The sequence below is a fragment of the Vipera ursinii genome, assembly GCF_947247035.1.
Source record: "Vipera ursinii genome assembly, chromosome: 13".
Classification (NCBI taxonomy): Eukaryota; Metazoa; Chordata; class Lepidosauria; order Squamata; family Viperidae; genus Vipera; species Vipera ursinii.
This window is the reverse complement of record NC_139526.1, coordinates 12,647,158-12,674,743: the sequence shown is the minus strand read 5'-3', so window position 1 is coordinate 12,674,743 and position 27,586 is coordinate 12,647,158. Positions and strand designations below refer to the sequence as shown.

The window sequence follows — 27,586 nt, the reverse complement described above, 5'->3', positions numbered from 1 at the left end:
TTTTTTGATAGTGAACTTTCTTGCAATGCAACTACAAAAACAGTTTTAATCACCAAAATCCTAATGTTTGTAGGACACTTGAAAACAGTAGATGTCCCAATTCATTACAGAATCATATAAAAATCCAAATTCTATTAGTAACGCACATCCTATCCACAGTAGACGTGAATCCCAGATCTGCATTTTTGTGATTTCTACAAAAACCAAACGCATCCCACCGCAATGTGAAATATTCAGAAACAAAAAAAATAATCTTCCATCTGCCTTTATCATCAAGATTAAAAACAAGCACTGTCTGGGCTCATGAGCATTTTTTAAGCTTTTTGCATACCGCCTATTATGAACAAAGAAGTATGTCCATTCTTCTTTATCTTTATTTACAGTTTTTCCCCCCCAGGGCTGATTAAACATAAATGCATCTAAAGCACGAATTACAATTCTTATATTTGACTAGCAGAAATGATAGGAAGTTGAAGAAAGATAAATATGCTAAGATCCTGTAAAGACAAAGGATTAGATTTGTAAGTGTTTCATGGCACATATGTGAAATTAAGTAAATCTGCATACATTTGCCTGGAATAAAAATAGTTGTAATACAAAGAAAGACAATAGAGTATTGTTTATAAATAAGTCCAGGCAGTATCTGAAAATACACTTACTTTCTCCTGCATGACAGCTTATAAAATGCATCTTCTAAGACAGAAAATTTCCCTTCATGGTTTCCATAAACATGAAGATGAAAAGCAATAATATTAAAAATCTGATCAATAAGGCTGTACTGTATTTTATGGATTAAAACTTTGGATCAATTTGAGTAATTCATTCAATATTTTTTAGAGCACACTTGTTATACATTTGGTGCTCACAACAGCTGCCAGCAGCCATAAAGAGATTATAGGCAATCCAAATGCATAAAAAGTCCTAAATATCTGCAATTTTTTTTTATCCAAAACATCAGTTAAACAAAAATGAAACCTACTTCTGTTAGAGCTGTTTGAAGTCATAAAGGGCACTTGTGATATCCTCGGTATAGCTTTTGACAGACTTTAAAGCCAATATTTATAAAATGTTCATTTATGTTTAAATAAAATGTGGCTGAATCTCAAAAGGAGTAGGAGCTGAAATCTACTTGTATAGACCATTCTCCCACCTCTTTTCAAGCAAATGTGGACTGCGAAACAGCCTTTCAACAATAATCCTACGGCAGTTGTGGGTTATATAACTTCCAAAGCCAAGCAAGCAAGGAAAAAAAAGCTGAAAAAAAATGAAGCCTGACAAAGTCTGACCAAAAAAAAAAAAAGTTTAGGAATGAATTTATTGAAGATATTAGCCCAATTCTTCTAAAGCAGGGGTAGGCAACTATGGCAACTTTACAGCCAATGGACTTCAACTCCCAGAATTCCTGAGCCAGCATGGGAGTTGAAGTCCGCAGGTCGTAAAAATGCCATAGTTAGAGTAGTATAGAGCTGGAAGGGACCTTGGAGGTCTTCTAGTCCAGCCCCCCTGCTCAAGTAGGAGAGCCTACACCATCTCAAAGTTGCACACCCTTGCTTTAAAACTTGTAAAGGAACCACGAAAAAAAATCTCCAATGTGGCATCTGGAAGAGTGTTAAGATTTGCAAAATCGCAGACACCGCATCTTGCACACGGACCCACACAGGCAGTCTCTCTCTCTCTCTCTCTCTCTCTCTCTCTCTCTCTCACACACACACACACACACACACACACACACACACACACACACACACACCCTTGTAGACATCTTTACCCAACGCTTCTTGGAGCCAGGCACCAGTCTGAATCCGTAATCGCCTTCTGCAAAAGCCGAAGGAGAAACTGCAGCTCCTCATATTAAAAAATAAGGGTAGACAGCTTGGCACCCACAAGAAAAACTTGGTGAAGGAGCTTTTTTGGTACCAGGGAACGTTTGGCGACTGGCTGCTGATCACAAAAGGACACCTGGACAGTCAAATGTCCCCCCCATAAACTGGCCCACCTTAAAGAGATTGTAGGCCCAGGTCACTCCTAAGTTACCACAAATCACGGCACCTTATGAAGCCTGGCCTGAAGCATCATCACCTCTTGGTTTTGCCTTGAGCAGCGGCCTCCGTCAAAGGCAGATGGATGAACTCGTAAAGCTGCTTAGCGTTGGCAGCGTTGCCCAGAAGCTCTGCCAACTTCTCCTGAGGGAGAGCGACCAGCTCCGCGACGCTCTTGACGCGATTCATTACGGCCTGGCAGTTCTTGGAATTGATGCCAGGCATTTTGAGCAGGAAGTCTTGAGGACCAGGGTTGTATTTGTCCCGTTCGGGGAGGGTCTCCGAATCGGCCGTGATGGCCAAAGCCGCGTCCGCGTCCGGCTGAGGCCTGCCCTGCTTCAATTCCTCAAACAGCTCAGCCGTGGCGTGCGGCGAAGGGCACCAGAGGAGCCGGAGGCGCGGGAAGTGAAGCGTCAAGAGGGTGAGTTTGGAGATCACGTCGCTGCTGGAGATCTCTTGATAGAGAGAAGCCCGTGGGGTGAGAGAAAACGGTTTACTGGCATCAAACTCAATGAGGAGAACCGGCCGTTTGTAGTAGCGGGACATGGAAACGCACTGAGTGTACAACCTGCCGTTATTGAGCGAGCCGATGAGGTCGCTGGTGCTCTTCCGCTCCACGCAGATGTCGGGGGTGAGAATGTAGTCCCCGACCTCTAACGTCACAGGCTCAATGTCGATGCCCCGCCGATGGATCAAGGAGGGAAGCTCGCTGCGAAACTCACGCATGTCCACCACGATGCTGTGCTGCACGACGGTCTGTTGCTGGCCACCTAAGGCAGTGATGGCGAACCTTTCAGAGACCGAGGGCCCCTGCCCGCTTTGTCCCCACTCTGCCCCCTGCCCCGCCTGCCCGCAGGGCCACCCACCGCCTCCACGGCCCGCCGCAGGTTGCCCAAGCGACCCTGCAGCGCCATAGTAGCCACGCCCTCCACCCGCAGCATCATCTGCATGCGATGGGGTGCGAGAGCGGAATCTTGTCCCTGCTGCCTGGCTGCCATGTCCTTGGCTGTGGGCGACTCTCCTCTGGGGGGGGGCTGCTGGCGAGGAGGGGGCCATGGGGGGGAAGTGGGGCTGGGGCAATGGCACGGGTGCCTACAGAGAGGGCTCTGAGTGCCACCTCCCGGCATGTGTGCCATAGGAAGGATGGAAGGGCAAACCATTTCTGAAAGACCTGGCCAAGAAAATGGCAGGGATTTGTCTGGGCCAGGGGTAGGCAACCTTGGCTCTTTTACGACTCATGGACTTCAACTCCCAGAATTCCTGAGTCGTAAAAGAGCCAAGGTTGCCTACCCCTGGTCTGGGCAGTCTCTGAAAATCGGACCACGACCGAATGGAAGAAAAACAAATTGGTAGCTCATGTTCTTTTAAGAGTGCCAGCTAGCCAGGGTGACTTCTTCAAACATGGAATTGTCATTTAATCGAACCACATACAAAGCAAAGCTCTTGTAAGCGGTGTGGGACAGCCGCATAACCATTTCATGAGTCAATGTGAATCCGCCCCCCCCCCAAAGGACAGACACAGATAAGGTCTTAAGAACGGTTGCAGAGAGTCCAAAACAGACCTGCTTTGCGGGTATCGACTGAAACGGTGGCTGCCGTGGAATCTCTTGCTAAATCCAAGTTGGTTTCATCTCGCCCTTCTCTTTCTTCCGGAATTACCATGACAGCTTTCTCTCTGAAACAAAGGAGAGGAAGAGGATGCCTCAGTATTAATTAACTTTTAAGCACTAAAAGTGGAGAGAGAGAGAGAGAGAGAGAGAGAGAGAGAGAGAGAGAGAGAGAGAGAGGGGGGGGGGGAGAGGTCTACTCCAGAGCCATCAACATGTTTTAATCCTTGACTCAGAGCTGGCCAGTTTGTTATAACATAGGTGTCTATAGAAAAGTTTTACTACATCAATATGCACGGCCACTGGCCACTCTGCCTGGAGATGATGGACGGTTTGGCTTGTAACTCACCACTAGCTGAGAAAGAAGGATTAACAAAAATATTTTTAATTTACTTGTAGGACTTGGGACAATTAATACAGGTAGTCCTTGACTTACAAGCATCCATCCATCCATCCATCCATCCATCCATCCATCCATCCATCTATCTATCTATCTATCTATCTATCTATCTATCTATCTATCTATCTATCTACATTTATCTATCTGTCTTCTATCTTCTATCTCATCTGTCTCTATATCTATCTGTATCTATCTCTATCATCTATCTCTGTATCTATCTATCATCTATCTATATCATCCATCTATCTCTTTATGTAACAGTCTATCTGTATCTATCTCATCTATCAATATATCTATTATCTCACATGTCTGCCTGCCTGCCTGCCTATCCATCCATCCATCATCTACCTACCTACCTACATTTATCTATTTATCTATCTAATCTACCTAATCTATCTACATTTATCTATTTATCTGTCTTCTATCTTCTATCTCATCTATCTCTATATCTATCTGTATCTATCTCTATCATCTATGTCATCTATCTATCATCTATCTATATCATCCATCTATCTCTGTATGTAACTGTCTACTGTATATATCTCATCTATTAATATATCTATTATCTCACGTCTGCCTGCCTGCCTGCTCATGCATCCATCCTCTACCTACCTACCTACATTTATCTATCTATCTATCTATCTATCTATCTATCTATCTATCATCTATCTATCTATCTATCTATCTATCTATCTATCTATCTATCTATCTAATTTATTTGCTGCCCATCTCTTATCCAATGACTCGTTCTCTTCTTGCCTTACAGGGCACAGCAGCGGTCAGAGCGCTGGGTTAAAGCCGGAGGGGCTCAGATCCCTCTGATGTCTTTTGATGATTTGCCATCCCCTCCACCCAACGTGCCCAAAGAGAGAGAAATCATTTCACGGCCAAGGAGAAAACACCAACGCCTGCTCGCCTCCTACGGCTGCTGCCAATAAAAGGGATGGGAGAGACTTCCAAGAAGACTCCTTCTGTGCTCGTCCTCTGACTTGTTATATAATTCCTCGCTCCCCCCTCTCCATCTTTTCACATACGTTGGCTACCGTGGAAACACGGAGAGGAGAATGGCACGGGCCGCCTAGCAACGGAAAGCTCTAGCAGTCTTCTAAATGGGTGGGAATCTTTTGGGGAGTTCTCGCAGATAATGGCACTGATAGGAATTGGCATTATAACTTGGCCAATTTTGGAGGAGGAGGAAGAGGAGGAGGAGGAGGAGGAGGAAGAGGAGGAGGAGGAGGAGGGGGAGGAGGAATTACTCACCAGCTGTCAGCCCTTTGAGGTAGACCACTCTAGGAAACTATATTGATTGCACTGACCTAAAACCTGGCTCTGCAAATTTGCTTGGGGACCTGATAAGGGTATTTTGACACTGCTAGATTGACAGCAGTTCTTCACCTCCCACCTCCAGCCCCCGGCTCCCAGTTCACCCATCTGTTTTTCCACCAATCACATCGGTGCATTTTCTTTGTTTTTTTTCCCCTTTTCTTTTATCGTTCTATTATTTTACTTTCGCTGTGTTTAAACTTCCTTTTTTTAATTTCTTCGGGGACTTTTTTTTTTTTAACGGTTGCAAGCTGCCTAAAGTAGCCCCAGGGAGAGAAAGGCGGCAAATAAATTTAATACAGCTCATCCTCGACTTACAGTCACAACGGAGCCGGAGGTTTCCGTTGCTAATAAGCGAGGCGTTTGTTAAATGAGCTTTGCCCCATTTTGTGACCTTTCCTGCCACAGCTGTTAAGTGAATCTCTGCATCTGTTAAGCTAGTGATGCGGTTGTCAGGTGGCGGCAAAAAGGGGATCACGTGACCCCGGGACAATTCGTCCGTCCTAAATATGAGTCAGTGGCCAAGCGTCTGAATTTTAATCACGTGATCATGATGGTCATAAGTGTGAAAAACCATCATGCCATTTTTTCCCCCAGTGCTGCTGTAACTTTCAAACGGTCACTAATCGTAATCGTACTGTAGTAAGACGAGGACCACCTGATATAATAACATCAGCCTATCCCAGGTCTTTGAGAAGGATGCGACAGGTAGACAAAAATGCCAAATCCGGTCTGAACATCTGGCAAGACTGTGTGGAAGGAGCCCTAATTGTGTTGTGTTGAATCTTTTGGGGCAAATTCTCCCTTCTGGCTCTCTGGAGAGATGTTGTCTCAAGTGATGATCTGAAACGCTAGCCCCGTCCGGCGCTGCTCCAAGTGCCCCACAGCCACACAATATTTTATTTTTTTTTTATTTTAATTCCATTTGTATCCCGCCCTTCTCTGAAGACTCAGGGCGGCTTACAAGCTTAGCAGTAGCAGTAGTATATGAAATATAAACGCTTTTTACCGAATGAGTTTTTCGAAGGCTTCTTTCTCTTTCCTCAGCGCGGTCAGGTAGCGCTGCTCTTCCGTCGATCCTCCGTAGATCAGGAAGTAAACTCTGCAAGGCAAGACAGAAAGCCTTCTCAAACCCGAAAGACGCTGGCCGGATGGCAAACACGCTCAATCCTGGCTTGCAAAATAAGCCGCAGTGGCTGGGGCACATTCAGGAGGCTAAACTAAACCGTACATACCACAACACCAGAGTCTACCAAATGAACATCGGGTTAAGGCGAATCCAGCTAACCGGTATCCCGGAGGTTTCTTGAGGATTAAAATAAACATACCGTATATACTTGAGTATAAGCCGACTCGAGTATAAGCCGAGACCCCCAATTTCACCCCCAAAAACTGGAAAAAGTTATTGACTCGAGTATAAGCCGATCCGCCGTTCTGCAAGCCTCTGCCGCCAGCAGAGGCTCGATCCGCCATTTTGCAAGCCTGAATACACAGGAATACCCTGTGTAGCCGCGGCTCGTCGGCAGGTCTCCGTTCCTCCTGCCGACCTTTGGGGAGGTTTGGGCACCTCCCCAAACCTCCCCAAACCTCGGCAGGTCTCCGTTCCTCCTGCCGACCTTTGGGGAGGTTTGGGCGCCTCCCCAAACCTCCCCAAACCTCGGCAGGTCTCCGTTCCTCCGCGCAGACCTGCCGACCTTTGGGGAGGTTTGGGCGCCTCCCCAAACGTCCCCAAACCTCGGCAGGTCTCCGTTCCTGTTTGGGGAGGTTTGGGCGCCTCCCCAAACCTCCCCAAGCCTTGGCAGGTCTCCGTTCCTCCGCACAGACCTGCCGACCTTTGGGGAGGTTTGGGCGCCTCCCCAAACGTCCCCAAACCTCGGCAGGTCTCCGTTCCTGTTTGGGGAGGTTTGGGCGCCTCCCCAAACGTCCCCAAACCTCGGCAGGTCTCCGTTCCTCCGCGCAGACCTGCCGACCTTTGGGGAGGTTTGGGCGCCTCCCCAAACGTCCCCAAACCTCGGCAGGTCTCCGTTCCTGTTTGGGGAGGTTTGGGCGCCTCCCCAAACCTCCCCAAACCTCGGCAGGTCTCCGTTCCTCCGTGCAGACCTGCCGACCTTTGGGGAGGTTTGGGCGCCTCGCCAAACGTCCCCAAACCTCGGCAGGTCTCCGTTCCTGTTTGGGGAGGTTTGGGCGCCTCCCCAAACGTCCCCAAACCTCGGCAGGTCTCCGTTCCTGTTTGGGGAGGTTTGGGCGCCTCCCCAAACCTCCCCAAACCTCGGCAGGTCTCCGTTCCTCCGCGCAGACCTGCCGACCTTTGGGGAGGTTTGGGCGCCTCCCCAAACCTCCCCAAACCTCGGCAGGTCTCCGTTCCTGTTTGGGGAGGTTTGGGCGCCTCCCCAAACCTCCCCAAGCCTCGGCAGGTCTCCGTTCCTCCGCGCAGACCTGCCGAGCTTTGGGGAGGCGCCCAAACCTCCCCAAAGGTCGGCAGGAAGAACGGAGACCTGCCGAGGTTTGGGGAGGTTTGGGGAGGCGCCCAAACCTCCCCAAAGGTCGGCAGGTCTGCGCGGAGGAACGGAGACCTGCCGAGGTTTGGGGAGGTTTGGGGAGGCGCCCAAACCTCCCCAAACAGGAACGGAGACCTGCCGAGGTTTGGGGACGTTTGGGGAGGCGCCCAAACCTCCCCAAACAGGAACGGAGACCTGCCGAGGTTTGGGGACGTTTGGGGAGGCGCCCAAACCTCCCCAAAGGTCGGCAGGTCTGCGCGGAGGAACGGAGACCTGCCGAGGTTTGGGGACGTTTGGGGAGGCGCCCAAACCTCCCCAAACAGGAACGGAGACCTGCCGAGGTTTGGGGACGTTTGGGGAGGCGCCCAAACCTCCCCAAAGGTCGGCAGGTCTGCGCGGAGGAACGGAGACCTGCCGAGGTTTGGGGACGTTTGGGGAGGCGCCCAAACCTCCCCAAACAGGAACGGAGACCTGCCGAGGTTTGGGGACGTTTGGGGAGGCGCCCAAACCTCCCCAAAGGTCGGCAGGTCTGCGCGGAGGAACGGAGACCTGCCGAGGTTTGGGGAGGCGCCCAAACCTCCCCAAACAGGAACGGAGACCTGCCGAGGTTTGGGGACGTTTGGGGAGGCGCCCAAACCTCCCCAAACAGGAACGGAGACCTGCCGAGGTTTGGGGACGTTTGGGGAGGCGCCCAAACCTCCCCAAAGGTCGGCAGGTCTGCGCGGAGGAACGGAGACCTGCCGAGGTTTGGGGACGTTTGGGGAGGCGCCCAAACCTCCCCAAACAGGAACGGAGACCTGCCGAGGTTTGGGGACGTTTGGGGAGGCGCCCAAACCTCCCCAAACAGGAACGGAGACCTGCCGAGGTTTGGGGACGTTTGGGGAGGCGCCCAAACCTCCCCAAAGGTCGGCAGGTCTGCGCGGAGGAACGGAGACCTGCCGAGGTTTGGGGAGGCGCCCAAACCTCCCCAAACAGGAACGGAGACCTGCCGAGGTTTGGGGACGTTTGGGGAGGCGCCCAAACCTCCCCAAAGGTCGGCAGGAGGAACGGAGACCTGCCGAGGTTTGGGGAGGTTTGGGGAGGCGCCCAAACCTCCCCAAAGGTCGGCAGGAGGAACGGAGACCTGCCGAGGTTTGGGGAGGTTTGGGGAGGCGCCCAAACCTCCCCAAAGGTCGGCAGGAGGAACGGAGACCTGCCGAGGTTTGGGGAGGTTTGGGGAGGCGCCCAAACCTCCCCAAACGTCGGCAGGTCTGCGCGGAGGAACGGAGACCTGCCGAGGTTTGGGGAGACGCCCAAACCTCCCCAAACGTCGGCAAGTCTCCGTTCCTCCGCGCCCTGCCTGCCTGCTTCTTTCCGCTGCGGAAAGAAGCAGGCAGGCAAGGCGCGGAGTTTGGGGAGGTGCGCGCGCACCTCCCCAAACCTCCCCAAACTTCGGCAGGTCTCGGACGGCGGTGGCTTGGGAGAGGTGCGGGCGATCCCGGAAGCACCAAAGCCTCGGCCGCGCACAAGTCCTCGGTAAGTTTTTTTTGTTGACTGGAGTATAAGCCGAAGTGGAATTTTTCAGCCCAAAAAGTGGGCTGAAAAATTCGGCTTATACTCAAGTATATACGGTACATACATACATAGGTAAAGGTAAAGGTTCCCCCGCACAGGCGTGCTAGTCGTTTCCGACTCTAGGGGCCGGTGCTCATCTCCGTTTCAAAGCCCAAGAGCCAGCGGTTGTCCGAGGACGTCTCCGTGGTCATGTGGCCGGCATGACTAGATGCCAAAGGCGCACGGAACGCTGTTACCTTCCCACCAGAGTGGTCCCTATTTTTCTACTTGCATTTTTACATGCTTTCGAACTGCTAGGTTGGCAGAAGCTGGGATGAGTAACAGGTGCACATACACACATACATACATACATACATAAATGTGGCCTCAATAGCACCTTCCCAATTCTGCCCAGGTGCGTTATGATCTCCTTGTCTTGGGCCAGCCCAGGGATCTCTTAAGCCTCAGGGGCAAGAAGCTGGTTTTCCGCTTTAATAAGAATTGAGAATCTTTTCACTCATAAGAATTCATTCTGTAGGAAGGAGATTTACACCTCTACACATCCTTCCTCCATATAAGACTCTGGATAAATACTGCAAAAGGACTGTAAGCACGTATTCATTTCTCCAGGCCAAATGCAGTTGGGTTTATTTTATTTATTTTATTTAAAAAAGAAAGAAATTGCATTAGTTTTTTATGAATAGAAGACGATATTTGTAGCTCAGGGTTGAACTGTGGGGTCCTCGGCGCTCTCTAAGCTCTGGTTATTTTCTTGCAGACGTTTCATGACCTGACTAGGTAACATCATCAGAGCTACAGGGAGTGGAGTTTGCCCTCTGTTTATACAATGGTTTGCTCTGTTAATGTTGGTGGGAATATTCTTGGTAGAGTCTTGATGAAGCTGTTCTCTACAGCAGGGGTCCCCAAACCCCGGTCCGTGGATCGGCACCGGGCCACGGCATGCCAGGAACCGGTCCGCACACACAAAGCCCCACCCGTGGAATGCAGGCAGCACACAAAACCACACACTCTCCGGTCCGTGGAAAAACCTCTCCACGGAACCGGTCCCTGGTGCCCAAAAGGTTGGGGACCTCTGCTCTGTAACTACTCTTAGTACCACTAGTTGGATAATGAAACGTCTGCAAGAAAGCAGCCGAGCTGAGAGAGCACCAAGGACCTCACATTTTTATTTTTTAGGGTCCAAATAAGCCTGGAGCGCGAAAACAGCCAGAACAATCTCTTTCCGCCCTTGCTCTCTTTCACGCCCAATTACCTCAGAGGCTTTCCTGGTCTGCTCGCCTTGTAAATTTCCAGCTGGCGAACAAAAGTCAGCTCCGCATCGTACAAGACGACGTATCTCGGCTCCACCTCGTGCAAGACGGAGGTGAGGGCGTAGGGATCCCCACAGCCGTTTAAAGGATGGATCACAGTCAGGGGCTCCTTTAGGATACCGTAGTAGGCGTCGGAGGAGGAGAGTTCTAACTGGAGATCTTCTGACCTTTCCCCGTTGCTCTCCTGGCCACTGCTGAGGCCCTGAGAATCTTCCTCCTCGTCTTCCTCTTCCTTCACCTCGATATTTGCCTGCTCCTCTCTGCTCAGCATTTGCGTCAGAGTTAACTCGGCCTTCTTCTTTCTCTTTTTCGGCTCGGCGGCTTCCGCTTTTGCTTTTTTGGCTGGCGGTTCTCGGCCGTTCTTGGCGTGGCCCTTGGCCTCTCTCCTGTTCTTCCGGCAGGCCCCACTAGCTTCCTTATCCAGCCCGAAGGTTTTGTGGTAGAGCTTGGTTAAATAGGCCTCGGCCCCCAGCGTGACGTATTCTTTGAGCTGAGCACACGTCCGGTCATCGCTGGCGCAAACCAGCACTCGCCCTGCAGCCGAAGAGAGAACGAGTTCCCACACTTATTTTTTTTTATTTTTTATTTTTATTTTAATCCCATTTATATCCCGCCCTTCTCCAAAGACTCAGGGCGGCTTACAAGCTTAGCAGTAGCCTTCATTCTATGTATATGCCTGCTTATTAGGGCTTTCACACACACACCCCCCAAGCGGCATTATTACAAAGTCATCTTATTGCCCCCAACAGTCTGGGTCCTCATTTTACCTACCTCGGAAGGATGGAAGGCTGAGTCAACCTTGAGCCTGGTGGGACTCGAACCTGCACTAATTGCAGGCAGCTGGTGTTACTTAAGGAGGCATTAGCCCACTGCTCCACCAAGGCTCTCCACTTACGGCTTGAAAGCAAGTCAACCTTTCACCTCATACAGGTAGTCCTCGACCAGAGCTTGTGGGAGGGGGGGGGAGGCAGACTTTCCATTCCTAATGCCAGGTGTTAAGTGGGCTGGGCCTGATTTTATGACCTTTGCCAAGATTAAGTGAAACACGGCAGTCGATAAGTGTGTCACGCCGTCATTAAGCAAATCCAGCTTCCCCCCTCCCGCCCCCCCGCCGACTTTGCTGGTACGGAAGCTGGCTGGGAAGGTCACAAATGGGCATCACGTGACTGATACATGCTGGCTGCCAAGCGACCGAATTTTGATCGCGTGACCGGGAGGACGCTGAAATAGCCAGAAGGGCAAAGACCAGTCATAAGCACACTTTTTTTTCGGTGCCGCTGTGACTTTGAACGGTCGCGAAATGAATGGTTGTATAAGTCGAGGACCATATGTGTTTTTAAGCAAAAAAGAAAAAAAAACTACAGAGCAGGGGTTCCCCAACTCCCGGTCCCGGGACCGGGACCAGACCGCAGCATGCCAAAAAACGGTCCGCGCAAACAAGCAAAACCCCATCCGGGGGTTGTCCGTGGTCTCGAGTCTTCACAAAATAGTGCCGCTGTCCACATCCCTTAACCAAAGTGCTTGTGTTTGGGGATTCAGACAGCATGAAACAAAAGTTTTATATCTGAAGTTCAACGGAAGAAGCTTCAGGGTGGCGTAAAGGGGTATCCCTCCCTTCCATCCCTTCCTTCCTTGAATAACTAAACTCCTTCCTTCCTTCTAGATATATTCCTTCCTTCCTCCTTCCCACTCTCTCTTCCTCCATCCATACCTTCCTCCCTTGAATGCATATAACTAAACCCCTTCCTTCCTTCCAAATTCCTTCCTTCCTCCATCCCTTCTTCCTTCCTTGAATGCATATAACTAAACCCCTTCCTTCCTTCCAAATTCCTTCCTTCCTCCCTCCCTTCTTCCTCCCTTGAATGCATATAACTAAACCCCTTCCTTCCTTCCAAATTCCTTCCTTCCTCCATCCCTTCTTCCTTCTTTGAATGCATATAACTAAACTCCTTCCTTCCTTCTAGCTAAATTCCTTTCCTCCCTCCCTCCCTCCCTCCCTTCTTCCTTCCTTGAATGCATATAACTAAACCCCTTCCTTCCAAATTCCTTCCTTCCTCCATCCCTTCTTCCTTCTTTGAATGCATATAACTAAACTCCTTCCTTCCTTCTAGCTAAATTCCTTTCCTCCCTCCCTCCCTCCCTCCCTTCTTCCTTCCTTGAATGCATATAACTAAACCCCTTCCTTCCTTCTAGCTAAATTCCTTTCCTCCCTCCCTCCCTCCCTCCATCCCTTCTTCCTTCCTTGAATGCATATAACTAAACCCCTTCCTTCCTTCCAAATTCCTTCCTTCCTCCATCCCTTCTTCCTTCTTTGAATGCATATAACTAAACCCCTTCCTTCCTTCTAGCTAAATTCCTTTCCTCCCTCCCTCCCTCCCTCCCTCCCTTCTTCCTTCCTTGAATGCATATAACTAAACCCCTTCCTTCCTTCTAGCTAAATTCCTTCTTTCCTCCCTCCCTCCCTCCCTCCCTTCTTCCTTCCTAGAATGCATATAACTAAACCCCTTCCTTCCTTCCAAATTCCTTCCTTCCTCCATCCCTTCTTCCTTCTTTGAATGCATATAACTAAACCCCTTCCTTCCTTCTAGCTAAATTCCTTTCCTCCCTCCCTCCCTCCCTCCCTCCCTCCCTTCTTCCTTCCTTGAATGCATATAACTAAACCCCTTCCTTCCTTCTAGCTAAATTCCTTCTTTCCTCCCTCCCTCCCTCCCTCCCTTCTTCCTTCCTAGAATGCATATAACTAAACCCCTTCCTTCCTTCCAAATTCCTTCCTTCCTCCATCCCTTCTTCCTTCTTTGAATGCATATAACTAAACCCCTTCCTTCCTTCTAGCTAAATTCCTTTCCTCCCTCCCTCCCTCCCTTCTTCCTTCCTTGAATGCATATAACTAAACCCCTTCCTTCCTTCTAGCTAAATTCCTTTCCTCCCTCCCTCCCTCCCTCCATCCCTTCTTCCTTCCTTGAATGCATATAACTAAACCCCTTCCTTCCTTCCAAATTCCTTCCTTCCTCCATCCCTTCTTCCTTCTTTGAATGCATATAACTAAACCCCTTCCTTCCTTCTAGCTAAATTCCTTTCCTCCCTCCCTCCCTCCCTCCCTCCCTTCTTCCTTCCTTGAATGCATATAACTAAACCCCTTCCTTCCTTCTAGCTAAATTCCTTCTTTCCTCCCTCCCTCCCTCCCTCCCTTCTTCCTTCCTAGAATGCATATAACTAAACCCCTTCCTTCCTTCCAAATTCCTTCCTTCCTCCATCCCTTCTTCCTTCTTTGAATGCATATAACTAAACCCCTTCCTTCCTTCTAGCTAAATTCCTTTCCTCCCTCCCTCCCTCCCTCCCTCCCTCCCTTCTTCCTTCCTTGAATGCATATAACTAAACCCCTTCCTTCCTTCTAGCTAAATTCCTTTCCTCCCTCCCTCCCTCCCTCCATCCCTTCTTCCTTCCTTGAATGCATATAACTAAACCCCTTCCTTCCTTCCAAATTCCTTCCTTCCTCCATCCCTTCTTCCTTCTTTGAATGCATATAACTAAACCCCTTCCTTCCTTCTAGCTAAATTCCTTTCCTCCCTCCCTCCCTCCCTCCCTTCTTCCTTCCTTGAATGCATATAACTAAACCCCTTCCTTCCTTCTAGCTAAATTCCTTCTTTCCTCCCTCCCTCCCTCCCTCCCTTCTTCCTTCCTAGAATGCATATAACTAAACCCCTTCCTTCCTTCCTTCCATCCAAATTCCTCCCTTCCTTCCTCCCTCCCTTCCATTCCTTTCTTCTTTCCATCCATCCATCATAGCTTCCTCCCTCCTATTCTCCCTGAAAAATGTCTCCCTTTACATGGCTCCGCAACTTTTTTTTTAACGATTTCAACAAATTTATGATTTCAGCAAAGTTGATGGTCCAGGCTGCCTGAAAGGATGGTGTCTGTCTGAGGCTGGACCTTAGGAACGGAAGCCTCGACCAGATGACTTTTGAGCTGTTTTTACAGGACTGCCGGGTTATTTTTCAACATCACGTGTTTTTCCCCTCGTACCAAAACATCTTTCCACTGAGACCCTATTTGCCGGAGGCAACAGAGTTCTTTCCGAAGGGGTAGAGTGGGGTCTGCTTCAAATGTTAAAAGAGGCCTCTCCCCTTGGGAGTGTGTGTGCACAGGGCAGATGCTCAAATGATGTTCCTGGCTGTCTCACCCTGTCCATCCCGGTCGGGATGTCGGTCCTCACCTGGCCCACCCAGAGCGTCGCTGTTGGCGTTCTCCTTTTCAATCTCCCTCAGCACTTCTCCCAGGGCTTCCCACTTCGGACTGCTTTCCAGGACCAATTCCCGCTTCTGTTCTGAAAAGGAACACAAACGATGACGTCAGATCGATTGTCAGCATCAGCTCAACATCAAATCTTTTAAAATATATATATATAAAAAATCCTGAATGTAAGCTGATACAGCAGCGCCAGCACAATTTTGGAATTGTATTAAAAATTCCTTGAGTAGTGTGCCCTGTATACTGATTTCCCCCCACCTCAAAAAAACACCCTAATATAGGTAATCCTCAACTTACGACAACAATTGAGCCCAGGGTTTATGTTGCTAAGTGAGAAATTTATTGAGTTTTGCCCCCATTTTTACGATCTTTCTTGCCACGGTCGTTAGCTGAATCACTGCGGCTGTTCAGTTAGTTGAATCCGGCTTCTCCCAGTGACTTTGCTTCGTCAGAAAGTCGCAAAAAGGGGATGACGTGACGCCGGGATGCTGCGACCGTCATAAAGGTGAGTCAGTTGTCAAGCATCTGAACGTAAATCACCTGACCCCGGGGGAATGCTGCAAGGGTTGTAAGTGTGAAAAACGGTCGTAGGTCCCTTTCCCCCCCCACTGTCGTAACTTTGAGCAGTCACTACGTGAACTGCTGTAAGTCGAGGACTACGCTACATCAGCGAAGAAGGGCGCGGCGGTACCTTTGGCTTCTTTTGCGTCTGTTTTTTCGGAGGCTTTTTTTTTCTTACTCGCGTTCTCTTCCGGCAGGCGGTAGACTCTGCCCCGAGCATTCAGGAACATCGACGTGCTAGAATCGAGGAAAAGCCAGCCTAGGAGAGGAATGCGAATAAAAGGTCAGAGCAGGGGTTCTTGGGAGTAAATGGGAGTCTTCGCCTGACCGATACGATTTCAGAACCCTTTTTGTGGTGGTTGTTAAAGCAAATCACCCTGGCCGTTAAGTGAATCCACAGTCGTTAAGTAAACCCGCGGTTGGCTAGGGGGCATTTTTGTAAAAAAAAAAACGATGGCGAACGACAGTTTTCAGCAAAAACGTCATACATTTTGGTCACGTGATCTCGGAAGGCTGCAAATAATGATTAGGGGGCTGGAGGCTAAAACATATAAGGAACGGTTGCTGGAATTGAGTATGTCTAGTTTAATGAAGAGAAGGACGAGGGGGGACATCATAGCAGTCTTCCAATATCTCAGGGGCTGCCCCAAAGAAGAGGGAGTCAAGCTATTCTCCAAAGCCCCTGAAAGCAGGAGAAGAAGCAACGGATGGAAACTAGTCAAGGAGAGAAGCAACCTAGAACTAAGGAGAAACTTCCTGACAGTTAGAACAATTAACCAGTGGAACAACCTGCCTCCAGAAGTGGTGAATGCTCCAACACTGGATGTTTTTAAGAAGAGACTGGACAGCCATTTGTCTGAAATGGTATAGGGTTTCCTGCCTTAGCAGGGGGTTGGACTAGATGACCTCCAAGGTCCCTTCCAACTTTATTATTATTATTAAAAATAGGGTCTGGTTGACAAAATGTAGTCACTTGACTGCGGGGGGGAGGGAAGGCAGCCGTCAGAATTTCAGAACTGGGCTGTAAGCACAGGTAGTCCTCGACTTACAACAGTTCGGTTAATGACCGTTCAAAGTTATAACAGCACTGGGAAAAAAGTGACTTATGACCATTTTTCACGCTTACGACCGTTGCAGCATCCCCGGGGTCAGGTGATCAGAATTTGGACGCCTGGCAAGTAGTTCATACTTAGGACCGTTGCTGTGTTCCAAGATCATCTGATCCCCTTTGGCAACCTTCTGACAAGCAAAGTCAGATTCATTTAACAACCGTGTTACTAATTTAACAACTGTAATGATTCATTTAAGAACTGTGGCAAGAAAAATGGGGCAAAACTGACTTAATAAACGTTTCACTGAGCAACATAAAATTTCGGGCTCAATTGAGGCCATAAGTCGAGGACCCTCTGTACCTTTCTTTGGGGGGGGTGTTTTCACTATAACTTCAAATGGCCGCTAAGCGACTAGTCGTAAGTCGAGGAGCCCCTGTAGCTTCAAAGGGAAATGTGTTGCTGCAAGAGAAGAGAGAAGCCTCTTCTGATGCTTTTTCAAGACTTTTGATTTCCACGGTTTAATCTCCCATTGATTTAGAGAAGTAAAAAAAAAATGTCGAGTCACGGATGGTCCAGCCCCCCCCCTCCAGAATTCAAAAAGGGGCGTTCAAAAATTTCCTGGAAGTGACCCATTTTTGAAATACGTCCTGTTCCAAGGTCAAAAGACTCAGAACAAACCTATTTCAGGGGAAGAAAAATGACAAATAGTCTTGTAAAAAAAATCCAAGTATACCGAGAGTAGTGGCTAAAATTGTGGAAAACAATTTGAGAAAAACGTACAGGAGAAATGCCACCTTTGGTTAAGTTTCCACCAATTTTTCTTCTAACTTCTTTATAACTGTAGCCTTGTTCGCTTAACAGTACTATTTTACATCGCTTTCTGGGCAACCGGTCAACTCTTTGCACCATTACTTTAGTTTTATTACATTTTATTTACTTTATTTGGCTATAACTTTTCATAGACTACAGTAAAGATAATTGAGCAAACTTTGCTGCATTACATTCTTGATTAAATTATCTCCCCATCGATATATAATTTTATGGCACTACTCCAAAAAAAAAGAGTGGTGTTATTAGCCATCAAACCTCAAAAATATACTTTTCCCAAAAGGTTTCCACAATTTGGGCCACTACTGTACGTAGCCTCCTAACCGACTTTTTTAAGCTTCTCCTGCTCCAGCTTTATTGCAATCATCCACTATTTAGCATACACAGCATAGATCCAGGGAACAGGCTTAACGTGACTTCCCACATTTGTCTGAACAAGCAATAGTGGCCTAGTTTGTTCATTCAAAATCCTAGGACATGACGCATGGCTTATTCGCCAGTGGCGGCATTCCCATCTCACACGAAACCCAAAGGAAGTAATTCACACCGGGGCTTAGCATAATGTGTAAACCCAGCCACAGGTTCGTCGCCATCTAATCAAGGGTTTCGCAAACCTGGCAACTTCAAGGGGGCGTGGCTCTCAATTCCCACAACTAGGAAAAGACCTAGTCCAATCAATCCGGATCTAATCCAATCCATATTGAGCCTTCAGATTTTGTTTTGGAACAAAGATTCTACAAAGCCAACCAATTGCCGTAAAAGGTGTGCAGGGTGCATTAATACTGCTAAGCTTGTAAGCCGCCCTGAGTCTTCGGAGAAGGGCGGGATATAAATGGAATTAAAATAAAAAATAAAAATAAATTAATAAAGCCTGCTTATCGCAGGCGTGTAATAAGCCAGGAAATTCATTCTGAGCCCTAACACGTGCAGGACTATGACAAAACTGATATGTCAACAGAATGAGGGGTTTCGAAAAAAAAAGCCAATTTTTTTTTACCCTAACATACTGGTTTGAGCCAGGCATGTGTGCCATGCTCTCCTCCGCACAATTCCAGAAAAAAGATTTACCACTTAATTTTGCTTTTGGTGTGAACCTGCCCCAACAGATGGATGGCCTCAGGAACGCTAATAATTTCCATGCAGGACAAATGTCCTGAAATAGCAAAGCTTCCAGATCCTTGCGTTTCCTTTCCTTCTCCCAGGGGCCCTCCTTATATAATGACTAAGGCATCTGATCCGAACGGCACACATTTTCAAGCAACAGCCGTTAAGTAGGAGGCTGAATATATTTTGTGTCCTCCAGCCTTCTGGATAGATGGGAACACTCGGGGACATTTGTGTGCATGTGTTTGTTATTTGGCTTCTAATTAAAAACTTTGCTTTTTATCACCGGGGGGGGGAAGGGAGGGGGGGAAGCGAACTATTCCTGCCAAAATTGAATTTAGGTGGGTCACCGGGACCAGAATTTACTGGTTTATATTATTTACCGGTAAATCTCTGGTCCCGGTATACCGGTCCCAAATTCAATTTCGCATCCATTATCCTGGGACACGTATATTTGCCTTCATTTGAACTATTCCTACCTGAATTCTGACCGAAATTTTTTTCAGACACTTTGAGCGACTCCAGAAGGTGAAGGAAAGTGACGCAATCATACTGAGTCAAGTACTGTAGCAACGTGCGAAGGATCTTCAAATCTTGGACCAGAGATTTGGTCTTGGATCCAAGCTGGTGCCAGAGAGGATCTAAATAGTGACGAATTGTCTGGAAGTACAGCATTGGGAATAATGGTGAGTGCCTGGTGCAGTGATCTACGCTTGATCCAAGTCAGCTGATCTCTTAACAGACTTAGCAATAGCATTTAGACTTATATACCGCTTCATAGCGCTTTACAGCCCTCTCTAAGCGGTTTACAGAGTCAGCCTCTTGCCCTCAACAATCTGGGTCCTCATTTGACTGACCTCAGAAGGATGGAAGGCTGAGTCAACCTTGAGTTGCTCAGGATCGAACTCTTGGCAGTGGGCAGAGTTTGCCTGCAATACGGCATTCTAATGCAGTATTTAGTATTTAGATCCTGCAAACCTTTAAAAAGAATCAAGCCATAGATGTGTTTCCATTCTTCAGTGTTGCCCATTCACAGCCACACCCAATTCCATTGAAATTTTAGGGACCTTAGATTAAGGCTGTTTAGCCCGAAATGGGCTTATTAAAAAAAGAAGAAAGAAAGAATCCCGATTCCAATGATGTTATGATCCTGGCACACAACCGGCAAATAAAAGAACATTTATTTCATTGTTAACGAGCTTACGATAAGCAAGCCAGGGACTTGGAGAGCTAATAAAACATTCTTTTATATAAAAACACAGTCCAAGTATTAACAGATGTCAGGCCCTCCATTAAAAAAAAGAAAAAAAAGGAAAAAAAAAGACAGACTTCGCTCCCTAAACTAAACACAGCTGGTTAAGGAAGGAGAAAAGTTCAACTGGAGAGTTTTGACTAGGTGCTGCTGAAGCTCATGACATTTCGCAAACCATAAAATAATCATAATCATAATAAAAACCCAGCGGAATTCCTTCCAACAGAAACAGATGCACGATCTGAGGAGGCTTTTGCTAAATTAAGGGAAGGGAAACTGCCATTAATGAATGTAAGATGCACCACAACTTAGGATGGCCAACAATCAACAGAAACCTCACATTTTTTCCCTTCTTATAACACAGCCAAACATTTCATCTGAGCTGATTCTGTCCTGGAATAGCCTTCAAACGCCACTGCTAAGCTTGAGAAGCCGAAGGCTCTTCATTCCAGCTCCGCGGACCATTATCTCATTACTAAATGACCGCCCGCCCCCCCGCCCCAGGCTCAACCACAATGAAGTCCAACTTAGATCCTGCAAATACAGCACAGAAATATCTGTCGAGTTTCGAAGCAGGGTTTTGCTGGTGCGACAAATATTGCTGCTCAGCTTGCCAAAGAACTTGGGGGGGGGGGGGAGAAGAGAGGTTTGGAATGCAGACTTCAAAGATTAAGAAGCCAGACCGTGAGACTCAAGGACGTCTCACCAGGTGTCTGGCCAGACCTAGAGATGCTTTCTCATAACAATATTTTCCCACTTGATGGGACAACGTGACCTGACCCAGAGGGAGGAGGGAGAATTCGATGCTTTTACTCTATGGCCTTGGGAGGGGTCTTGCCAGAGCTGGTTTTTCTTTCATCAGTGCCGAAGTGATGTACTCAATAAAGTTTTACATTAAGAGATCGGAATGTCTCAAAGGTGTTTGCTTGGTTGGGTTTGTCAGTCGGAACCTTGTCATCACTGAACAAGAGTGAAAAGGAATCCAACTTTAGAATGCCCATGTCTGAAAGTAGAACATTTCCATTCGAAGTAAGACCCGCCGCTACTCTCAGACTTACGATGCCCGTACAAATCAATACAATCCATGTGGCCAGCTGAGAAGGGGGTACCTTTTCAAACGCCATGCCAATGGCATTTTCTAACGACAGATCCTCCACTTCCAGAGCAGGGTTGCAATGCTTCAGTTCTTTCAGACACGCGTTCAGGATGTCCAATATGGAGCTCTGGATGGTGCGCATGGCTGAAGTCATGGTGATGTGGATTTCCACCACTTCGGGCTTGTGTTGCTCTAAAAAAGAGTGCACCACTGCGTGAAACCTGGGGAAGAGAAAGACAGGAAGATCTCAGCAACGAACTGCACAAATCAAGCCCCATCCTGGTTCCTAGCTATGGACAGTTGATCTGTCAGAGCACGCACAGTCTTATTGCGCTGAGGTAATCTAGCAGTAAATACAGTAAACAGGGGTTTGTATTAAATGCGCTTTATATTACACATTATCTTCAAATATACACTAGAAATGAAATACATAATACGTGATCTACACAGCAATTACAGCAGGAAATGAGAAAGACTCCAGCAAGGCCTTCCCTTTTATACTCAAGCTCTTAAAGGGATACAGACACCTGCTGAGTCACTCCTAACTTTGCATCATTCATCTCACATTAGACAAGCTGGTTAAGCTTCTAAATCGTTACCCTGACATGATCTAAATCCTCTGGTTGGAAGGATCTTTTCAATCCCAATGTTGTGATTCAGCGTCAGCCTGTGATACCAGCAGCTGAGTCTTATGATTCTGAAGAGGAGGAGGAGGAGGGGTTTGGAGAGCCTTTGGGGTCAGAGGGAGGCTCTGATGCACTGCAGGACTCTCAGCCTGACCCCTCCCGTCATGTTCCTCATCAGACTCAGCCGTGTGAGCACAAGGTATTGGACGTAGATGATTCACAGCTGGATCTATTCAGGGACGCTAGGAGCAGGAGGCAATCCAGCAGAGCAGAACAGAGAAAGGCAATGAGGCAACTCAGTGAGAGGAGAAGGCAATGAGAAGCCACGCCTTGGGACTGCTGATAAAAGGGGAATGTGTGGGAGGTGCTGGTTGCTGAAGACAACCGTTTGAAGATCTTCTGCTAGAGTCCTGGTCTGTTATTCCTGTTTAACTCTTATTTGAACTTTTGGTTTAACTCTTGTTTGAACTTTTGATTTCTTTGTAAATAAATTTGGTTGGGTTTTTTCTAGCCTGTTGTCTATAAAAAGGGGTTGTCCCTGACATTCAAACAGGGCCGGTCGTAGGCTGGAACAGAACACCCAAAGGCGCTTTTCCAAAAGACAACTGGATTTTCTTTTTTTATTTGAAAACGTTTCGCTCCTCATCCAAGAAGCTTCTTTGGTTCTGGATGAGAAGCAAAATGTTTTCAGAGGAAAAAAACAACAACCAAGGAATTCCAGTTGCCTTTTGGAAAAAGCACCTTTGGGAAAACCATGAGCTGGATGTTTGAGAATCTCCATAGAAATTTTCCATCCTTAAGCTACCTTACCTTGGCCAGAGATACAGCTTCCTCACGAAGAGGTTTCGCATGACTCTTTCCACGTGACAAAAGCCGGTGTTAAAAGCCACCGCGTTATCGGTGAAGGCCTTGATGAAACCTTGCTTGTTCTTCTGGCGATAAAGTCGCAAGATGAACGCTTCTTGGCAAGACTCAATGATCCTGTGGGCTTTGTACACCAGAATTCCTGGCGGGATAACAAGAATAAATTAGAAGCAGGGGTGATGGTGGCGGGGAATCCAGAACAAAACACACAGAGAGGACATAACGTTTTTCAAGACCGGTCAAGAAGTTTTCAAGGGTTTTGCCGATGAAACAGCATAAGATATTTTTAACTATCCTTTGGCACCTTCTCCAGGGAGACAAGAATGGATGCTTTTCATTCCTTCTTCAGGACAACGGCGGACAAGATTGGCTCAAGGAATTCAAAAAAGATGCGGAAGTACTCCCGGATCTTAGAAGTTTCATTCAAATGAAATACCAAAACTTTATGGGATACCTCTACTCAGAAATATGACCCATGGAATGCTACAGGATTTGCTCCCAGATAAAACCTTATAGCAGACATGTCAAACACAAGGCCCGGGGGCCGGATCCGGCCCGCAAAGTGGTTTCATGCGGCCCCCGAAGCCATCCTGGAAACAGTGAGGGAACGGCCCCCACTGCCTTGGCCCTGGCCCAGAGACCCTCCTCCTGCCAGAGACCCTCAGATCCGTCCCACTCCTGCCCAGGCCCCCATAGGCACCCTTGATGTGAACGATATAGAGCTGGCCACGCCTACCAATAGGCCACGCCCACCATGGCCATACCCACCCGGCCCCCTGAGGGCAACCGCAATGCTGATGCGGCCCTCAATGAAATTGAGTTTGACACCCTTGCCTTATAGGATTAAGGAGCAACCACTATGATCAACTAGAACAGGGGTCTTCAAACTTGGCAACTTTAAGACTTGTGGACTTTAGCTCCCAGAATTCATCAGCCGGCTGGCTGAGGAATTCTGGGAGCTGAAGTCCACAAGTCTTAAAGTTGCCAAGTTTGAAGACCCCTGAACTAGAATCTCTAGGAAAAGCCACAAGCCACACAGAAAAATGTTTCCTTTTCAGAATGCACCTTTAAACAGGTGGGCATCTCTCTCAATAAAAAGATCTTAAATCAATGGATCATAAAGATTTCCAGGACTGAACACAGTTATTTTATCCTAATGCTACGGATCAGCCACAAATGCTGCTACTACGGTGTTATGTGATATTTTTATTCCAAGCCTTTCCTCAAAACTGCTCAGCAGTCTCCATTTCCAGTTTTAGCTGTTGGTGTTATAGCAGTCTTCTCCAACCTTGGCTACCTGAACTTCCAGGATTCCCCAGCCAAGCACGGTAAACGTTACAAATGCTGGCTGGGAAATTCTGGGAGTTGCAATCCACACAACCTGACCCACTCGGGTCACAGAGAGTGGGAAACCCTGGCTTACAGAGACAGAAGGTGGCTAGTTTGCGACGATCCTGGAAACCTCATGACTTAATTCCAGCCACGATCTCTAAGCCGCACAGATTTTTAACGCAGAAAAGAATGCCCTGGGCATGTCTCCCTGACTAATCTTGCTAGCTTACGCTGCATTTTTAATAGACCTTCTCCCATGCTGACCTCTACTGGGAATGAACCCTATAAAACAAAGAACATTATTTGAAATTTGCCTTTATGTGAACCCAGAGGAACAATGGACCTACATTTTTCAGTCTAGACTCAAAACTATGCAAGGCATGCTTTGAGGCTGGAATGACACCCAGCTGTAAACCTCTTACCAGTGATAAGATCTGTAGGAATCCTGTCGGTCAGAAAATCTACCACCAGGATTCGGCTAGTGGCAAAAACAACTCCTCCTTGGGTGTAAACTTCATAGCGACTGCTGCTGGCAATTTCATTTGTAACTCGGCGAGGAAGATAAGCAACATTATCAGTCTTTAACTGGTCGATAAAATATTCCTGGCAAGGGACAAATGATTCAGAGTGAAGATAAGCAACAGTTTACCATCTTTAACTGGTCACTAAAATATACCTGATAAAGGAAAAATGACTCAGAGAAAGTCATGAAGGGGGAAAAAAAAGGATGCTTTATGAATGCATTGTCCAATAACATGCCAATAACATTACAGTAGATTTGTGGGCTGGCTAGCTTGGATCACCCATTGGCCTTTTCCAGAATATTTCCTGACCTCCACTTTGAGGATTTGTATTCCTTAGGTAATTACTTATTAGAACAATTATTTAAAAAATGGCTTTTTTTATTTCTACAAACCTTAAGACTCCCCAAACTCAGGGTCAACTATTAAGCGTAAGTGGGGGATTTTGGCTGCGTCGGAATTGGTTTTCAGCAAATAAGTTTGCTATTAATATATATAGTTGACTATCCAGAAGTTAAGGAACAAATCTATCTATCAATCAATCATCTATTCACCTATAAAAAGGTAAAGGTTCCCCCGCACATGCGTGCTAGTCGTTTCCAACTCTAGGGGCCGGTGCTCATCTCCGTTTCAAAGCCGAAGAGCCGGCGCTTGTCCGAGGACGTCTCCATGGTCATGTGGCCGGCATGACTAGACGCCAAAGGCGCACGGAACGCTGTTACCTTCCCACCGAAGTGGTCCCTATTTTTCTACTTGCATTTTTACGTGCTTTCGAACTGCTAGGTTGGCAGAAGCTGGGACGAGTAACAGGCACTCACTCTGTTACGCAGCACTCGGGATTTGATCTGCCAAACTGCCAACCATCTGATCGACAAGCTCAGCGTCCTAACCCACGTGTCCCTATATATTCACCTATATCTGGACATAATTCCAGGCACATGTAGGAAAAGCAACCCCACTGAAAAAGTGCACTTTACCTCTAAGCAAACATTCATAGATCATGCTATCAATCTGAATTGTTTCGTTATGGCATCCTTAGGTTGCAATGCTACACAATATCTGTCAAGCAATGGAGCCCATTGAATTAAACAGAGGAGTTATTCCTGAGTAGATACGCATAGATTTGTAGGCATTTGAATATCATTAGTTGACAGGAGGCATAAAATGTTATATGCTACTAAATATTTCACAACCTCGATGATGCCTTAAGCTTTGGCACACTTTTAACGTTTGACTGCACATTTATTTCCTTGAATTGCCTCTGAGTTTAAACTGTATGGGTTGTTTCTAATAAAAAATAATAATAATAAAGTGAATAATTCACTTGTTCTGAGCTCCTTGCAAGAAAGACCAGCTAAAATGGAAAGGGAACTAGGCTTCAGACAGATTACTGCTGCGAACTACTCTCGGAAGGACCCAGGTGGCAGGACAAGGCCAGGCCCACCTCAGGTTGAACCCCTTTCATGTCAGCCCCTCCTCAGGAGCTGGTGGTTAAGGCACCAGACTAGACACCAAAAGGTTGTGAGTTCCAGTCTTGCCTGAGGCAGACAGGCCCACCACGTCCAAAAACCTTGCAAAGAAAACTGCCAGGATGGATGGATGGATGGATGGATGGACAGTCAGCTGGGGCAGAAGTTAAAGCGACAGGCTAGAAACCAGGATTCCTTAGGCACGAATAGTAGCTAGGCGACCTTGGGCCAATAGTTCTCTTCCAGCCCAACACACCTCACAGGGTTGTTGTTGTGGGGAAAATAGCAGGAGGAAGCAGTCTTAGATATGTTTGCCACCTCAAGATATTGATACAAATAATAAAGACTGGAGAATAGGAGTTCTAGTCCTGCCGTAGGCATGGAAGCCAGCTGGGTGACTTTGGGCCAATCACCAGGAGATGGTGAGTTCTAGTCCCGCCTTAGGCATGGAAGCTGGCTGGGTGACTTTGGGCCAATCACCAGGAGATGGTGAGTTCTAGTCCTGCCTTAGGCATGAAAGCCGGCTGGGTGACTTTGGGCCAATCACCAGGAGACGGTGAGTTCTAGTCCTGCCTTAGGCATGGAAGCCAGCTGGGTGACTTTGGGCCAATCACCAGGAGACGGTGAGTTCTAGTCCTGCCTTAGGCATGGAAGCCAGCTGGGTGACTTTGAGCCAATCACCAGGAGACGGTGAGTTCTAGTCCCGCCTTAAGCATGAAAGCCGGCTGGGTGACTTTGGGCCAATCACCAGGAGACGGTGAGTTCTAGTCCCGCCTTAGGCATGGAAGCTGGCTGGGTGACTTTGGGCCAATCACCAGGAGATGGTGAGTTCTAGTCCTGCCTTAGGCATGAAAGCCGGCTGGGTGACTTTGGGCCAATCACCAGGAGACGGTGAGTTCTAGTCCTGCCTTAGGCATGGAAGCCAGCTGGGTGACTTTGAGCCAATCACCAGGAGACGGTGAGTTCTAGTCCCGCCTTAAGCATGAAAGCCGGCTGGGTGACTTTGGGCCAATCACCAGGAGACGGTGAGTTCTAGTCCCGCCTTAGGCATGAAAGCTGGCTGGGTGACTTTGGGCCAATCACCAGGAGACGGTGAGTTCTAGTCCCGCCTTAGGCTTGAAAGACAGCTGGGTGACTTTGGGCCAATCACCAGGAGACGGTGAGTTCTAGTCCCGCCTTAGGCTTGAAAGACAGCTGGGTGACTTTGGGCCAATCACCAGGAGACAGTGAGTTCTAGTCCCGCCTTAGCCATAGCAGCCAACTGGGTGACTTTGGGCCAGTCCCTCGCTCTCAGCCCAGCTACCTCACAGGGTTGTTGTTCTTGTGGGGAAAATAAGAGCCGGGAGCATTCGATACTCTGCTTGGAGTTGTACCAAAATAAAAGCCGGACAGGCCTCTGCCCTCCCTCCCTCCCTCCCTCAATGACCGGCTTGGCCTTCCCACCCTAATTGGGCCAAGGCCGAACTCGGGGCCGGCGTCGTCGTCTGGGGTCGCGGCGTTAACCCGGGTTGAGCGTCTCGTGGGAACTCGGCCCGCGTGAGGGTGGCGCCTACCTCCTCCGCAGGGCTGGTGTTCAGCACCAGCACCAGCCGGGTGGGCTCGCAGTAGAGGCGAAGGAAGCGCAGAAGCAGGCGGTCGACGCCCAGCCCGCGGGCGCAGATGACCAGCCCGTCCTGGTGGAAAAGATCCAGGAAGATCTGCGTCTCGTGCTCCAAAGGCGGCCCGGCCGCCATGGCCGGCGGCTGTCACCGGCACCCCCTCTGCGCATGCGCCGGGAGGACAACCCCCCCCCCTCGCGCTCGCTCGCAAGGGAAGAGCGACGCAGGAACGGAAACTTCCTGTGGCGCTCCTTTCAGGCCGGAAGCTCCTCTATATCTATCGATGCGGCGGGAGGACACGGCT

At 48.1% G+C, this 27,586-nt stretch overlaps 1 protein-coding gene and 1 long non-coding RNA gene across 3 annotated transcripts; one reads left to right on the top strand and one right to left on the bottom strand.

Annotated features, from left to right (window-relative positions):
• On the bottom strand, positions 1–27,441 carry ERCC4 (ERCC excision repair 4, endonuclease catalytic subunit). 2 transcript variants are annotated; one of them, XM_083372764.1, is made up of 12 exons: positions 27,238–27,441; positions 24,117–24,297; positions 22,309–22,504; positions 20,886–21,093; positions 19,004–19,184; positions 15,671–15,799; positions 14,912–15,055; positions 10,674–11,265; positions 6,379–6,471; positions 3,602–3,714; positions 1,997–2,809; positions 1–497 (listed from the first exon to the last, which is right to left on the bottom strand). In XM_083372764.1, exons 1-11 carry the CDS (start codon positions 27,415–27,417, stop codon positions 2,076–2,078), a joined length of 2,751 nt encoding a protein of 916 aa, XP_083228890.1. In that variant the 5' UTR covers positions 27,418–27,441; the 3' UTR covers positions 1–497; positions 1,997–2,075. The 2 variants fall into 2 exon arrangements, with proteins under 2 accessions (XP_083228890.1, XP_083228891.1); XM_083372765.1 differs by having other exon boundaries at positions 14,945–15,055.
• On the top strand, positions 15,735–20,408 carry LOC310646431. Its single transcript, XR_014493686.1, has 3 exons — positions 15,735–15,823; positions 19,050–19,210; positions 20,141–20,408. It is a non-coding gene; the product is annotated as an uncharacterized lncRNA (long non-coding RNA).
• Positions 27,442–27,586: the final 145 nt, after the last annotated feature.

Coding starts and splice junctions, on each gene's coding strand:
- ERCC4 (XM_083372764.1), bottom strand. CDS start 27,417: ATGGCGGCCGGGCCGCCTTTGGAGCACGAGACGCAGATCTTCCTGGAT. Junction 21,094..22,308: donor AAGCTGTATCTCTGGCCAAG/GTAAGGTAGCTT, acceptor TCTCTTCCCCAG/GTTTCACGCAGTGGTGCACT. Junction 6,472..10,673: donor AGACCAGGAAAGCCTCTGAG/GTAATTGGGCGT, acceptor CTTGCCTTGCAG/AGTTTACTTCCTGATCTACG.